Below are 16954 nucleotides of genomic sequence, written 5' to 3' on the forward strand. Positions count from 1 at the left end.
CCAGCTCTTCCAATAGATCAGAGCAATAAGCTTTTTGGATGGACATGGGGGAAGTGGTATTAGCAGACCCATTCGATGAGGTAGTTAGTGCATTAACATCAGAGACCTTGTTGCTGGGGGTACTGAGGATTTTGACAGCTTCAGAGAAGGGCATGGAAGAGCATACACCTTGAGTTTATGATTTTTCTCCATTCTTCTTGTCAACTCTCACAGGAGGGACGCATGCCTCTAACAGAGCAGCAGGATGGAAGGCCACACCATCATCTTTTGCTTGTTTCCCAGCTGGGGTTTTCTTTGAGTTGGTAGCCCTGTTGGCCAGGTCCAGATCATCTATGGGTTCCTCTCCATCATCCAGGATGTCCTTGTCAATCTCCTCATCATCAATTTCTTTGTTATCATCGTCCACAGATATGTCAGTAGGGCCATTATCATCATTAGGATCATCAGCACCTATTTGCTCGAAACCTTCCACTGTAAAGGATAAGATGTACAGTTTTTTCCTCATCTCCATGATCCATTCGAAGGGAATCTTGGTTGGGTCCCTGCAAGCAATCTTGACTCTTACTTTCTCATAGAAGCTCTTCATTAGGCCATTCCAATCCACATCCACAAGGATTCCAAAGCAAGAAGCAATTTGTGACAGAACCTTCCATGTACACCACTTAGAGGAAAGCCCCTCAACAGTAACCCAGGCTTCAATAAGCTCGCTGAATGGGTCAATAGCACCGGTCCATCTCTCAACAGACACAGATACTCCATCAATAGGCAAGTCAAAGGCAGGAAACTCAATCAACTCTTCCACATCCTTCCAGGGAGGAAATCTGACCAGGAACTTCTTTTTTGTCAGCGGCCTGATCTGCCATGTCCATTGTTTATTTTTGCAGAATATCCCAGACAGATTCTTAACCAAATCAGACTTGTTAATTTCTCCTTTCATGACCCAAACTTCTCCACAATTTTTAAAGTTGAGCCAATTTGCTTCTCGACCCACAGGAGCATCAATTTGGTAGAAACCCAATCCCAAAGCAGAGCTACCGAAGAACGTGGCAACTGGATGAGGCTGCGCCCAAGCCGCGCAATTGTTGACATTATGCCCCTCTAATCCACAGATGAAACAGTTCTTCTTCTGAATACAGTTCCCAATGTAGTGACCAGGCCCTCCACGGGTAAAACATACCATATCTTTGTATCGCTCGTCAAAAATCTGCACAGGCGGAGCAGGCGGGACCAGCGGTGGAGGCGCTGCCACTACTGATTGAGCAGGGGGGCAGTACCTTTGGTGGGAACGGTAGCAGGACGCGCCCCTCCCGCAGCTTGACGACGGCCCAGGTTCTTCTGCGGGGCCGGAGCGCGCTGCTTCGACGCCCCGGTCGGTGCACTGTTGTCCGCCATGGCGACCACTTGAGCAAAGGACTTGGATCCGCCCCCAATTCCCTCCCTGATGATCTTGAGCTGCGTCGGAGGAGGATCAAAGGGGCGGAGAGACTTGACTGGGTGTAGATCAGACGGAGAGAAGCATCCAGACCGAGCCAGATCCTTCCGGAGCCATCCCAGGGTGGCGGTGATCTTGCTTGGTGGATGAGGACGATGTTGGCGACGGCGGGGAGAGGGAATGGACCAGAGTTGCCCAAAAACCCTAGAAATAGCCTCGTCCACATCATCGTGAGCAGGAGGCGTATTCGCCAAAGGCGCTTTCACCCGCTTGCACCTGATTGGCGGAAGCGACGTGGCTATGGGCCCCCCGCCAGTCAGCATGAGCGGCCCACTCGCAACACAGGGGAAACCCCCCCCCCCAACTCCGGCAACTTGGACCTCGCCGCCGACGAGGAATCTTGAAACCCCGAGCACAAGCTCTGCCTCATTTCTACTGTCTTCAACCCCATCGGCGGCTGTGAGATCGTAGCACAAATCTGCTTTCCTGGGATACAAATCCCCTCACGCATCCTCGAACGAGCGCCTGGTGGAACCTCGCCACGGTCTCCGAACCAAGGCGGTTCACGCATGTCGCGGCGGAGAAGTGGTTTTGTATCTCCAGATGGGCTCAATCCCGAATGGACGGCGGTGACCAGGACGAGATGTTCTGCAGCGGCGCACCTGATGGTATCACCCCCAGCAGGCCCTCCCACCGCAGCGCCCGCCGTGGATCTTCTGATTTTGCCTCTGTCCTCGCCCACGCCACGAACGCAACCAATTGTGAGTGAGGGTAGGGAGGCATCCTCAGCCTCTCCGCCACCGTGGCCTCGTCGAAGATCCGCTTCGCCAGGATCCTCAATTCTCCCTCTGCTCGCAGGCGGCAAGTCTCTGCGTACCTGACCGCCGCAGCTCGTGTTTCTGGATCCCTCGCCGCCACCGCCTAATCCGCCGCCTTCCACTCCTGAACCCGCCAGATCCATGCCGCCGCAGCGTCGCGGATCCTGGTCGCTCACTCCACCCATCTCCGATCCCCCCGTCGCCATGGCTATCGCCTGCGGAAGCGGTGAGATCAATCTCACCAACTCCGCGAAGGCTTCCTGAACTTGGGGAGGAAATCGAACGGGGGAAGGGGGAGGGGCCTCGGCTGCCCGACTCAGTCTTCGCCGCCGTGGAGGCATGCCGCGAGGTCGGCGCGGCTAGATCTGCGGTGGGGGCGGCGGGAGGTGTGGAGTCGCCGTGGTTGCGTGGGAGTAACCACAACATACAAAATGCAAGTGGTGGTAACTACCACTGCTTGTAGGAAACATTTGTCATATATACATATATATATATATATATATATATATATATATATATATTCTTGCGCCCCCTTGTATGTAGTATCTGTCGAAACCGAGAGTATGTATGTGTAGTATGTAGTATATAACAATGATTAGGTAGTATATATACTATTTTTTAGGTAGTATGTACCATTTTTTGAGTATGCTCTTTTTTACGTACAAATATGTATGTATTTCACAAATATAACAAAAACTATGGGCTCATATGCAATTTTTTCATGTAACTTGATTTGAAATAGCTTAGATATAGCATATGAACATATTTAAAATAATAAAATAGTATATATAGTACCATATGATAGTATATGAGACATGTGGGGTAACTACCACTGGATGGTAGGATGGATTTTCCCTATATATATATATATATACACTAGTAAGCATGCACGTGCAACGCACGTCTCTCAAATATAAAAGAAGTCTTACTAATTTTATTTATGTTTAATGGAGTAAATATGTTCGTGCATTGCAACAGGAGAAATAAAATTCTTGCGCCCCCTTGCGACTAATATGTGTTCTACTTATACTCTTTCAAAGCTCGCACTCTCATGAGTCGTATTCACCTGGTCACCTCGTCATCAGGTACGCGGACACATGCTTGGGGTTGTCGCAGTCGAACATGTACTTTATGAACTCTGCCTCCTTGCCGGCTCTTGTTGTGTGGCCGTCATGGGCGTGCTCGAAGCAAAACTCGATTTTTATGATGAAGTTGAATTCACTAAAGAAAATTTGAAAATAATAATAATTAAAAGGGTAACAAAATATGTTGTTTAGCATAAACGGGAATGGTTGGGAGGATTTCCAAGGAGTCATGAACCGGAGTCAGAGAAACTCTCATAGGTCCCCTAAAACATTTCCCATCAATCAAAGCATAGGGACTCACCTATAAAGATCCTCACTTACAATTTTTTTAACTCCAGCAGACCTCTAAACCTCAACCCCCCTACATTTCAATGTCCTATATTTTATTAATTTTATGGAAATATCATAAATTCATCATTGTAGTACCTTGCATTTTCATTTGAATGAACATTGGTACAATACAGAACTAACACATGAAACAGACAACCAAATAAAACTTAGTAATTCGAAGGCATTTCTCCTCATTCAAGGAAAATTTCACTCATCGTGTACCGCGTTGCGGAACACATCCAATAGTTATTAATTATTACACTTAATAGTGAAAATACATCTCCGTTAACTCAAAAAGGAACACAAATCAGAACAATCGAATTACCGTGGACCTACACGGCCGGTAAGGGCACTCTCAAATCATCTCAAACACATATGTTTCTCCAAATTCACATAGATATACATATCTAGAATATTTTAAAGTATAAACAAAAGTAAACAAAAAAAGCAAAACAGAAAACAGAAAACAGAGAACAGAAAGAAAAAATTAGAAAAAGGAGGCTGGAGCTTCCCGCGGGGCTGTGCGGCGGCCCATGTAGAGCTCCCCCGACGCGATGGGGCTGCCCTCTGTCTTGCTGTAAGCGAGACATAGGGGCACCCAGGATTCAGAGCCTTTAGCTAAAAAAAAAAGGGTTCAGAGCCCACCGCACATTTCGGCACCGCACATTTCGGCACCGCACTCGACTCCACGGGCAGCGACACGGCCTACGCCGACGAGCACCCGCCGTCGCCCCCTTCCTCGCCCGTTTCCGCCTGAATCCTCCGTCACTCTCAGCCTCCGCGCACCCATCTCCGCCTGGTCGATATCGCTCGTACCATCTTCGGCTCCAACCCCAAGCCGATCCGACGCCGGCTGCCTGTTCGACAGAATGCCTGAGAGCGTGGCGCCCGGCGGGGAGGACCGCATCGGCGCCCTCCCGGACGATCTCCTCCGCCGCGTGCTGTCGTTCCTTACCTCGCGCGAGTCCGTCTGCACATGCGTGCTCGCTCGCTGCTGGCGCCACCTCTGGAAGTCCGTGCCCGTGGTGCGCGTCATGGTGCCGGTGCCCATCGATAGAGAAGGGGAGGAAGAGCTCTGGTTTGTTAATTCGCTGCTTCTCCTCCGCGACCGGGCGCCGCTGCATGAGGTCGATATCAGAACCTACCTCGACGACCCATCGGCACCCCTCAACGTTGAGCTGTGGCTCCGATATGCGGCATCCTGCCATGTTCGGGTGCTTCGAGTTTGGGTGCTTCCGAGTTTACAGTCGGCGTCTGCAGCTACCCAACGTGACTCTCATCTGCCAGCACCTGACAGTATTAGATTTCGCTGGTATGAAATTTGAGGAACACACTCTGAATTTTTCAAGCTGCCCAATGCTAGAGGTATTAAAGATGTATGATTGTAAAATCAGCGCCGAGAAGATCTTGTGCAAATCGTTAAGGCATCTAACTATGGAGATATGCCGTTTTGACCTGTATGGCCGCACTCGTATCTCTTGCCCAAGTCTCACTGCCTTAACTAGTTGACAATTTGGGTTGGACTCCTTCCCTTGAGAGCATGCCGTTATTGGTAACGGCACTTGTCAGGTTTGATGAAGAATGGTGTGAACGTCAAGCGTGTTATGATCATTGTCTTAATGGTGGTTACTATGGGGACTGTGATGATGAGCTATGTCCTTCTTGCCTCTGTCATGGCGATGACTGTGTGCTTCTAAAAGGTCTATGTGACGCTACAAATTTGAAGTTGACAAGTGCTCCTCAAGCGGTATGCTTTCACGTTCACTGTCTCCTAGGGTTGATTGCCATCTGGTCCTGTACATTTGTATCCATCATAGAAACATCTTAGGGAGGCTGCTTATGGGCATTGCATGTATGTTGCCAATTCGCATTTGAACCATTATGTTTCTTTGTAGACATCACCTAATAGTTGGTTCGTGCAATGACAGTACATTATGCATATCAGCATCTGTGTGTTCTTCGTTGCTAGTCTATACTTCTGATGTTTATACTATCCAAAAGCATAAGATTAATATTTATTTTTATAGTACACATTAATCTTTGCCACATTAGATGGTACAGCTTAGTTTATTTCTGATTAAACCAGAAACTTGCAAATCTGGAACCCTGCTGGTAGCTTCTATTCCATTCAGCGTTACTAAATCAAATACTTACAAAGTTAGACCTCAAGTAGAATTTAATCCTCTCCACTTTATCCAGATTATTTGCACCAGGGATTTTAAATGGTGCCATACGTTTAGCAAGTTAAAAACATTGTTTCTCAATGAGTGGTGCCTGGCTGCTGACTTCGGTGGACTGGTTTACTTTCTTCAGCACTCACCAATTCTAGAGAGGCTTACCCTTCAACTTAGACTTCGTGAGGTACTATATGTTTTCTAATTACACCAGTTTTTGTGTTTGAAGTCACAATTGCAATTGGTTGATTTCACTTAGCTATTATGTTTTCTACAGAAACAATCTATGGATGGAAAAAATGCAAGCTACAATCCAAGAAAACAATTCTTGGTATCAAAGAATCTTAAAGTAGTCGAAATCAAGTGTCACAAGGAAGATGAAAGGATTCACCAAATTGTAAAGATCCTTGTCAGCCTTGGAGTACCTCCTGAGAATATTGACAACCAACAGAACGATGTGTGGTCTGATTGTAAGTAACTATTACCACTCCACACTGATTATTATGTTTCTTCCTCATAAAATTCCTGTAGTCAGCATGTTTGTGTAAATACCGACGGAAGAAGGTATCAATTAGTTTAGACAAAGTAAAGGATATTTTAAATTTGGAAAAGTGGACATTCCAACATTTTGTGAAGCTAGCAAGGAAACAATTCCATATCATATTTCAATAAGAATCTAAAGCTAGGTCCAAGCAGCACTGCATGCTATATCATCTTGCACCATTGTGCATCCTTTTGACTGCTAGTGCCACCATACATTACCTGGACCCACAACAGCAACACTGCACAACAGCGAATGTTAATAGGCCTGCAAAAGAGCGAGTTAAGCCTTTTTATCAGTTTCAATTTAAGGAAGTGTCCTTACATGTTCAACAATAAGTAGATTAAGTTGAATAGTGTCAAGCGCCGCGTCCCCCGCGTAGCCCTCCCTGGTGGCGGCGGGGGAACCCTAGATCGAGCGCCGCCGCCCCCTCCCCACCTCGCCGCCACCGGAGGAGCGGCCAGCGAAGCCCGCGTCGGCTCCCAGGAGGGCGGCGGCGGGGCGATTCGGCTGGATCCACCCCCCCCGGGCATGATGTGGTGCCGGCTCCTCGACGGCGGCTCCCCGGCGGCGGCGGCGCTCCTCACCCGCGGTGGTGTTGCCCCGGCTGGGTCCCCTGGAGCCCCGCCCTACCACCACCACCTCGCGCTGGAGCCCCCCTTCCTCCCATGGCCCCAGATCGGATCTGGCGTCCCATGGGCTCTCCCTCCCGTCCAGCTGCTACGGCCCCCTCCTGCCGCTCCGGCGCGGCGGCGCGACCTTGCCCGCGGTGACCTTCCCCCGTTTGCCTCCTGTCTCCCGTGGGCGCAGCTCTTGCTGCTGCTGATTGGGGCGGGTGAGGCCTTTGGGTGAGGTGGCCGGGCAGGCCGGGGCTCGGTCTTGCCTCGGTGCAAGCCACCCTCCGTCCCTGACGGCGCCTCCTCCGAGCTACGGCAACAACTTGCGTATGTGTGGTCACGGCGTCCTTTGGCAGGCGGCTGAAGTTTCACGGTGGTTCTTGGTCGGCACTGCTCCAGTCCCGACGTCCACGGACCTGCGTTCTCCAGTGTGCTTGGTCTGCCGGTGTCTCCACTGGCGCGGTCTCGGCCCCGGCCAACAAGTTGCTGCGTCCCTTCCAGCATCTTCGGTTCGCCGGTCCTGGTGGCTACGCCTCCAGCAACACGGAGCTGCGCCCCCTTCCGGCTCCGGTTTGCCGGCGGCGCCGGCCGCCACCCTACCACCCGTGTCGGCTCTCTGCCCTGCTGCCTCTCCAACCCCATCCACCATGCCATCGGTTGCAAAGCTCGTATTTTTGTCGGCGGCAGGTGCAGCCCCACCCTCCTTCTGAGGTAGCGGTCGACAAGCATGTTGACTCCGGCATCTTCGGATCCTGATCTGGTAGATATGGGATTGCTCGGACTCAGGCCAGGCGAAAGCCATGCTCGGCTTGCCGATGCTGGCAGCAGCGACACCCGCGGATGTCGTTTCCCTTCCTGGAGGCGCTGCCATGGCCTTTATCCGAGCCCCTCTTCGAGCATCAGGGGAAACCCTAGGTCCGGCTTGTTGGATCGGATGGCGACGGCGTCGCGACGTCGTTCCCCTTCTTGAAGGCGCTATCTTGCTCGCTCGCGGAGTCTCCGGTGTTGGAATTGGAGATGTTTGACATCGTGCTCATTTAGTCTGCTTCTCTAGTCTTAGGTTTGGTGGGTTTAGCTGTGTGTTTCTTCCAGTTTGGGCTGAGCACCCCTTCTCTCTGCTCCGGGCACCATGCGCATGCCTCCTTGTGTATGTCATGTGTTCTATCTTCGGTTGTACTCATTCTCCTTCTATCTATCAATGAAAAGATACGCAATCTTTGCGTATTCGTGACAAAAAAAGAAATTTCCTATACTGCAAGAGAAGGATTTCCTGCATCTTATTTTGAAGTGAGATTTCCTGCATTTTAATGCCCCTCACGAATCAATTGTATCTTGTCGTTTCTCTTAGTCCGGCCTTCCATGCGCTGATTGTCTCTTATTGTTTATTCAGGCCCCAGTTTCCAGCAGGAGTAGTTTCAGCTGGCGTACTGTTTCTTGGTTTTACAGACTTCATGCCCCTGATTCTTGCCCCATGATATCGCTATGTTCTGTGTACCAGGATCGTGTGCCTGTCCCTACCCCGTTTGTATGAAGAAAAAAAAAATGTAGATCCGTTTCAAAAATAAAATAAAATCTGTAGTCCTAGTCTGGTTGCGCTGCTGCTCATTTCCTGAAGCCAGCACAAGGCCATGGCATCTAATGTCACTATGTGACTGATTGTAATGTTTCCCATGGAAGAAAGTAAAGCAGGTCAGGTCGGCAGCTAGCTTTTGATCTTCAGAAACACTAACGCCCACACGTGTGGCACTTCTCCAACTCGCCCACACGCCTGGATCGTCGTTGATTGATTTTTGCACGAATCTTGACACCAGGAGGCGGATTTAGTGTGCCACGTAGGACAAGCCCGGTGTGTGGTGTGTAGTTACTTCGCCCGCATGCCGGTTTTTCCTCGGACGGCAGCGGTTGTGAGTCGGGGCGTGCGGTGGAACTGCCGTCGCGCCCGCACGCCACACACGACTACGGTTGCCGTCTCCCTCGACTCGCCACTCGCTCCCCTGCGGTTTCATTTCTCCCCCTCCCCTTCATTACTCCCCAACTCACCATCCACACCAGTTGCATTCCATTGGAGGAGAAGACGAGAGGAGGCGGCGGCCGCGAAAGATTCGACGGCATTCGCGGCCGTTGCTGGGGTTCGCCGGGCCGGAGCTTCGTCGCCGGAGCAGCCACGGTGAGAAGGTAAGGCTCCCTTCGTGGTCACGTTACTCCCTGCGAATTTTGCTCCCCTCCCTCCGTGGTCACGTTCCCCTCGAGTTTTCTCGAGATTTAGGCGGCCTCACGACGCTCCGGTGTCCCTGTCGACGGTCGAGTCGCGTGCTTGCCATTTAGGGTGGCATTGTGCAGTTTCGTCGCCGCCGCGGTGGCAGTCATGCCGGTGAGGCTAGCCCGGTCCGCAGCCACATCTGTATTTGCCTGTGATTGTGCGAGCGATTTTCTAGCTGTTAGTTCTGATTTGCCCCGAACGCTATGGCCATCAGTGTTGGGCGTTTTTTGTTGTTGAATTCAGGGTATGATAGTTGCGATTGAACCCTAGATCTAGTTAGGTGCATTTCAAAGTGTAGGATAATGACCGTCATGGCAATTTCAACAACTATCATCACTGATGGCAACTAATTTTCTGAATCAACTATGTCAGTTGCCATATCAGTTGTAGGATAATGTCAGTTTGTGAGATCCAAGTCAGGGAGTAATTTTTGTGTGTGATTTCTATATACTAGGTAGTTGCATACTTAAGTGTGTGATAATGGCAGTCACGGCAATTTTCATTGCATTTGTTTACCCACGACTATGCTTCTAAGTGGTAACTAATTTTGCGAATCAACTATGCCTGTTGCCATGTCATATGCAGGATAATGGCAAATTGACTGTACAATAGACTCAACTACGTTTGCCATGCTGATTTGTGATAGCTAAACATATTTGAATGTATTACATGGCAACTCATTTTTCTATGAGGCCAGGGTGTGAGTTGCCACATTATATGTTGTACAGTGGAAGTTGTCTGCCCTATTTTGAAGTGCCTTAGCTGCCACATCTTTTGTTTGTTAACATGGCAACTTGAACATAGTAGATGTGATCTGTACTTTTTTATGAAGCCAATGTGTTAGTTGCCACATTTCATGTTGGACAATCTTAGGGTGGGTGTTCCTCTGCTCTGCCTCATTTGCCACTTTCATTGGAGCCAACATGGCAAGTAGATTCTGCTAGATGGCAACTGCTTCCTTCAGAAGCACAAACATGTCCAGTTGCCATGTTTCTGCAATTGCTTTTCTATTTGATTATTTTTTTGCCTTTTTTTGCATGTTCAACACATGGCAATTACTGCCCTCTTCAGATGCTTAAACTTTGGGGAAACCATGGCATTTTTCATTTCTGTTCATCGACGATATCCAGTGAATCGTTACTTCATGCATTTCTTTCCGTATCCGTCGGCTGTGTTTTTATTTCACCCTAACGTGTGTTTTGCTCTTACCGTAGCACAATGGCTCGCGGTGACCATCAAGATGATGATGATGACTTCATGGAGTTACCGTAACAGAATCGCGCGACCGGTCGGACAAAAGATGGCGATGAGGTCACTTTCCCCACCCCCTATGTTTCAATTTGACATTGAGTTTTCAATCTTCTGTTAGAACTAAATTTTCACTACATTGACCATGGCAACAAATGATCCTTTTTGTGTTATGCAAAAGAAGAAATGTTACCGCAATAGGGCTTCGCAAAAACGCCTGACTATATTGACTGAGGGATTTACTGATGAGCAGAAGGGAGCTGCCGGTGAGATGGGGATACACGCTCTGATGGATGTTCGGTGCAAGAACCTAGTAAATCCTGTATGTGACTGGCTCGGTGAGATATATGAGACTGGCTCGGTGAGATATATGAGCCTGCCTCTAGGGAATTCGTGATTCCGGGACGTGGAAGATTGCCTTTGGATGAGGAATCTGTGTTCTGCACTTTGGGTGTGCCCGTTGGAGAAATCAAAGTCCCGTATAAGGTGAATAATAAGATTGAGGAAGCCTTGTTCGCCCGTTTGTTTTCTGGAATGGCATCCATGCCAAATACGACTGTGCTGGCAACTTCGCTGGAGGCCATGAAAACCCATAGCGAGGTATTTAAGATGAAGCTGCTCATGTACTTGATTTTAGTTGTTTTTGCGCCTACCACATCTCTTTGCCCAAGCAACAAGTGCTTCCCTATCCTGGTGAATGCTCTCTCTACTTTTTTTACTACAATCTTTTGATTTTGATGTCATTTGGAAGCTAGTCACTGCCAGTTTTTTTATGTTTTTATTTGAATGCTGATGTGGCAACTTTTTGTCCTGAATTTGTGTTATGCAGGTGAAGCTGAAAGATGTTAAGAACATGAATTGGTGTAAATTCATTGCAGACTTCCTGCATGATGCATTCTTAAACAAGATGTATCAGAAGGGCTGTCGCTTGCACCTAATGGTATTTTCCCCCTACTTTTTTGCAAATGCTCTTATCACATTCATTCTTTTCCTAAATCAACATTGCAGCTGTTCATAAGTGTGAACCAACTTGTTTTGCAATTTTGGTATCTCTATTTGTCCATAATCTGCCAATCGAAAGTTTTTGATTGATCTTTTAACTGGATTTTGTTTTTTCCTTTTTTTGATGGCAACCGATTAAGAACGTGCATGGCAACCCTTTGTTTTCATTTTTATGTGCCTCTTTTACATGTGAAAGTGATTTTTGTTTGATCCATGACATCTGTAGTTGCCGCCTACAAGGTAATAGTATTTTTCTACAACACAAAAAGTGTTCTTTTCATACATTTATTTTCTTTATACAATCTGGATGGCAACTACCATGTTGAAGTGGTGGCAACTACCAGCATAACATGATGGCAACTGCCAGCATAACATGATGGCAACTAACATAGATAGATGGTAAATCTTTCTCCCCTTTTCTTCAACTTGTGACTCAAGGAAACTACATAATCTTCTTTTTAACATAGCATGATGGCAACTAACATAGCTTGCTTTTTATTGTGTCCACCAGCTCATGTACGTCGATCTTCTTGATCTGTCCACTGTCGACTTTACTGAGATAGGAGGCCCGCCGCCTTCACATAAGTTTGCTATCTCTGCGTGGACGTACAATGGTGTCAAGGTTGTGCTTGCCGCAGACAGGATATCTGATACAAAATATGGAAAACTGCAGGTTAGTTCTGCTTTCTTTCTTGCACGACATTCTTCAATTTTTATGTTGCATAACATATGAAAAAATCCCATACGGCAACCATTTATGGCTAACAAGCGATAAACACCTTGGCAACCATGGTTGTCTGCACATGGCATCCATGATTGACCCCATACGGCAAGTCCGCCATTCAGTGTCGATACTCTTTCTTTTTTCCTTTTTTTACAATCCATGAATTGTAGACACTGCTCCTTATTTTTGTTGACATCTTAGTTGTTTTGTTGTTTTTTCAGCTGATGGCCAAGCATGCTATAGATTACAGTGTGTTTGGTGGGCCACAAAACTTTGGCAAGTGGATGGATGTGCATTCAGCTCTATCTTGTTCTGCTGAGGTAATCAAGGATGTTTATTTTGTTTTTTGAAATTATATTTTTCTTGCATTTTGATATCTCTCTATGGTTTGTTTTGGCTTATTCTTCTTATGCACGTGACTCTAATATGTTTGGTTATTGTTACTTTTTGTTTTGTGCTCAGGCGAGGGCACCTGTTGAGCACCTAGTTGGGCAGTTTGCTTCCGGCATGACCAGCTTGCTCGGGAAGTTGGTTGAGGGTTGGGCGACACTTAATGGTTCTGATAGTGACGTGGTTGTGATACGTCTCCAATGTATCTATAATTTTTGATTGTTCCATGCTCTAATATATTCTGTTTTGGATGATTAATGGGCTTTATTATACACTTTTATATTATTTTTGGGACTAACCTATTAACGGGAGGCCCAGCCCAAATTGACATTTTTTTTGCCTATTTCAGTGTTTTGTAGAAAAAGAATATCAAACGGAGTCCAAACGGAATGAAACCTTCGGGAACGTGATTTTCGGAACAAACGTGATTCAGAGGACTTGGAGTGGACGTCAAGCAACAGACGAGGAAGCCATGAGGTAGGGGGCGCGCCAACCCCCACCAGGCGCGCCCTCCACCCTCGTGGGCCCCTCGTTGCTCCACCGACGTACTTCTTCCTCCTATATATACTCATATACCTTGGAAACATCATATACAGAGCCAAAACTCTATTTCCACCGCCGCAACCTTTTGTACCCGTGAGATCCCATCTTGGGGCCTTTTCCGGCGCTCCGCCGGAGGGGGCATTGATCACGGAGGGCTTCTACATCAACACCGTAGCCTCTCCGATGATGTGTGAGTAGTTTACCTCAGACCTTCGGGTCCATAGTTATTAGCTAGATGGCTTCTTCTCTCTCTTTGGATCTCAATACAAAGTTCTCCTCGATCTTCTTGGAGATCTATTCGATGTAATCTTCTTTTGCGGTGTGTTTGTCGAGATCCGATGAATTGTGGGTTTATGATCAAGTTTATCTATAAACAATATTTGAATCTCCTCTGAATTCTTTTATGTATGATTGGTTATCTTTGCAAGTCTCTTTGAATTATCAGTTTAGTTTGGCCTACTAGATTGATCTTTCTTGCAATGGGAGAAGTGCTTAGCTTTGGGTTCAATCTTGCGGTGTCCTTTCCAAGTGACAGCAGGGGTAGCAAGGCACGTATTGTATTGTTGCCATCGAGGATAAAAAGATGGGGTTTATATCATATTGCATGAGTTTATCCCTCTACATCATGTCATCTTGCTTAAAGCATTACTCTGTTCTTATGAACTTAATACTCTAGATGCGTGCTGGATAGCGGTCGATGTGTGGAGTAATAGTAGTAGATGCAGAATCGTTTCGGTCTACTTATCACGGACGTGATGCCTATATAAATGATCATACCTAGATATTCTCATAACTATGCTCAATTTTATCAATTGCTCAACAGTAATTCGTTTACCCACCGTAATACTTATGCTATCTTGAGAGAAGCCACTAGTGAAACCTATGGCCCCCGGATCTATTTTCCATCATATTGATCTCCCGACAACAAGCTATTTCTTGCGCAGTTTATCTTACTTTGCATCTTTATTTCTCTTTATCATAAAAATACCAAAAATATTATCTTATCATACCTATCAGATCTCACTCTCGTAAGTGACCATGAAGGGATTGACAACCCCTTTATCGCGTTGGTTGCGATGTTCTTATTTGTTTGTGTAGGTGCGTGGGACTCGAGCGTGGTCTCCTACTGGATTGATACCTTGGTTCTCAAAAACTGAGGGAAATACTTACGCTACTTTACTGCATCACCCTTTCCTCTTCAAGGGAAAACCAACGCAGTGCTCAAGAGGTAGCAAGTTGCGAGTTAGTTCACATCATTCGTTGGAGAACGGACACATCGACCAACTGGTTGCCGTGGCCGGTACGACAACAACAACTCTCAGGAGCTCCCTGACACGCAAGATGAGCTAGATGGAGATGCTGGTCTCGACAAGGACGATGACGATGGCATGGAGAATGTGCAACATGAATCCGACGATGATGAACATGTTGAAGTTCGTGTAGGTGGTAAGAATGATAAGGCTGCACGAAAAGTTCGTCCAGCAGAGGAAGGCATTGATCAAACTGTTGTGAGAGACACGGGGATGTCGCTCTCAAAGAGGGGCAGGGCCCCAGAGGATGCTGGGCAAGGCTCTGATGGCAAGAGGTGTAGGACCGATCCCGTAGGTGCTAGGAGGAGGTTCGATGTGTATTTAGTGTTCTGTTTGTTCTTCATTTTAAACAGACCGGCCCTTTTATTCTTTTCTTGCTAAGCGCGACATGATTTTTGTGTCTCACACTTGGTATCTTTTTTGCCATTTTTTCTACGTGCAGTGAGGCGACAGCTGGTGGACGAGCAGTTAAGAAGAAACAAGCACCCATGCCAACCCGTGTTTCTGCCCGATTGAACAAGGGTGCTCCCACTGCTGGTGCCCCCACTTCCACTAGGTTGTCTCCTCGTACGTCGACGTCCAACACTGGGGATCCTGTCGTGCTGGAAGACTTGAGGAAGACAATCAAGAAGTGGGTTCTCTCTGTTTTTTTATTATCGTAATGCTATTTTTTGTTTGATGCATTCTACATCGTACATACCCTTTTACTTGGTCCATTTCTGTGGCAACTACTGTCTGCTTCTCATGGCAGCTGTCTAACTTGCCACATGGGCTACTGCTATCTGTCTCACATGGCAACTGCTGTTTTCATGATCTAATTTTGTTGCATGGCAACTCCTGCTTCTTTTGCATGGCAACTGATAACTAGACCACGTGGCAACTATTCTTCCACTCATATGGCAACTGGCAGCTTTCCACTAACTTCAACCACTTGCATTTCATGTGTGTTCATCCGTACCTTGTTTTCAAATGGCATCTCTGGCATATCACACATTTTTTCATTTCATGATGACTACCATGGCAATTATTTTGCTCACCTTTTTTTACTCTTCATGCGTTTTCTTTTGCAGGGTGAAGAAGGCTACTACACGCTTGACCAAACGCACTCCCAAAGATCCACTTGAACGCATTCACTCCAAGTTGTCGACAAGTGGTAATGCAGATATTCATGAGCCGCCAGTCGACAAAACTGCTGCTGCATCATCCACTATTCCCACTAGCTCTGATGCAAGCGGCCGACCATCTCTGCCGGTTGCAGATGTGCAGGCTACAACAACAGGCATCCGTACATCTGGAAGTGATGAGTCAGTATCTGCCAGGGTTGCTGAGATATTGCCCACTCTGCTGGCAATGAGGGGCTACTGTGACCCATGCCACCCGATCAGCAAGTGTTGAAGTGGACGCTCCCGAGATCAACCTAAATGAGGAAGATTCCCGCTCATCTGATACGGATTCCAAGCGTGTGGCTGGTGGCACTTCTGTGTCCACAGAAGAAGGGGTTGCTGCCACATTTCAGAATGAGATGCCATCCACAGGTGAGACTCATCGCACAACAGCTCCAGCTGCTGGTGGTCCAGAGGCTGCTACGACGACCGTTGCGCGAGCTGGTCTGCCACCTAGGCGGCGGAGCCCCCGCAAGCATCCTGCACAGATATCCAATGCACCAGATGTAGCTAAGAGCAGCAGAGGTGACTCTAGTTATGTGCCTGCTTCCATACTGTTCCCACCTTCTGCCAAAAGCAATGTTATGGAGAAAACGGAAGTCCGGAATACAACTGACGCAGGTGGCAAGCCATGCATGACTGAAGGAGGTGAACGTCCGGAGCAGACTGCGTCTTTCACCGCCGTGGAGAACCCCAGCATAAATCTGCGCACTCCTAAGCTCTCAGTCAACATTAGTGTCCCCTATAGCCCAACAAAAAGATTGGCAAGAAAGTTGCGATTGAGACCGCTGACATCACGCCCCGCCCTACTAATAAGCCTGATGATCCTACAGCAGACGAGGCAGAAATGTTTGTTGATCTATCACCTCTAGATTCTGCCAAGCAACTTGTTCGTGATCCGGCTCGTAGGCAGGAGAGGCGCCCAATGGCTTTCACCCCACCGAGCTTTAGCCTTGGCATCGATCGCAGTCAAGATGAACCAGCGGTGCAAGATCCTGTGCCTGTTGCCTTTGTTTTCCCTGCAGGCATGGCCCCAATGATGGCACAGCCAATGGCTGATGGCAGGAAGGCTGTGAAGTTTGCAGAGCCGATAGTGCAAGGTACATTTTGTGTGTGTTTATTATTTTGTTTCTACATTTTTTTGTCCGAAGTTTGTCACAAGCTTTTTGGTTTCTTACTGGTGATGGCAAATCTCATGAGATGCACATGGCAACTACAGTTGTTGTCACAAGGCAACTACATTTGTTGCCACATGGCAACTCCATTTGCAAGGCACATGGCAACTGTAGCTGTTGCCACATGGCAACTCCAGTTCAA

At 47.6% G+C, this 16954-nt stretch overlaps 1 protein-coding gene across 8 annotated transcripts; it reads left to right on the forward strand.

Annotated features, from left to right (window-relative positions):
- The first annotated feature begins 4273 nt into the window (after window positions 1-4273).
- LOC123181465 (uncharacterized) lies at window positions 4274-12875 on the forward strand. 8 transcript variants are annotated; one of them, XM_044593724.1, is made up of 9 exons: window positions 4274-5412; window positions 5865-6026; window positions 6117-6309; window positions 10472-10568; window positions 10759-11105; window positions 11335-11445; window positions 12019-12180; window positions 12453-12551; window positions 12694-12875. In XM_044593724.1, the coding sequence occupies exons 5-9, from the start codon at window positions 11040-11042 to the stop codon at window positions 12838-12840; spliced, it is 585 nt and encodes a 194-aa protein (XP_044449659.1). In that variant the 5' UTR covers window positions 4274-5412; window positions 5865-6026; window positions 6117-6309; window positions 10472-10568; window positions 10759-11039; the 3' UTR covers window positions 12841-12875. The 8 variants fall into 8 exon arrangements, 3 of the variants coding, with proteins under 3 accessions (XP_044449659.1, XP_044449658.1, XP_044449660.1); XM_044593723.1 differs by having other exon boundaries at window positions 4275-5412; window positions 10759-11198; XR_006491744.1 differs by lacking the exon at window positions 12694-12875 and adding an exon at window positions 11836-11906 and having other exon boundaries at window positions 4276-5412; window positions 12453-12552.
- Window positions 12876-16954: the final 4079 nt, after the last annotated feature.

This window comes from Triticum aestivum, chromosome 1D (assembly GCF_018294505.1).
Source record: "Triticum aestivum cultivar Chinese Spring chromosome 1D, IWGSC CS RefSeq v2.1, whole genome shotgun sequence".
Classification (NCBI taxonomy): Eukaryota; Viridiplantae; Streptophyta; class Magnoliopsida; order Poales; family Poaceae; genus Triticum; species Triticum aestivum.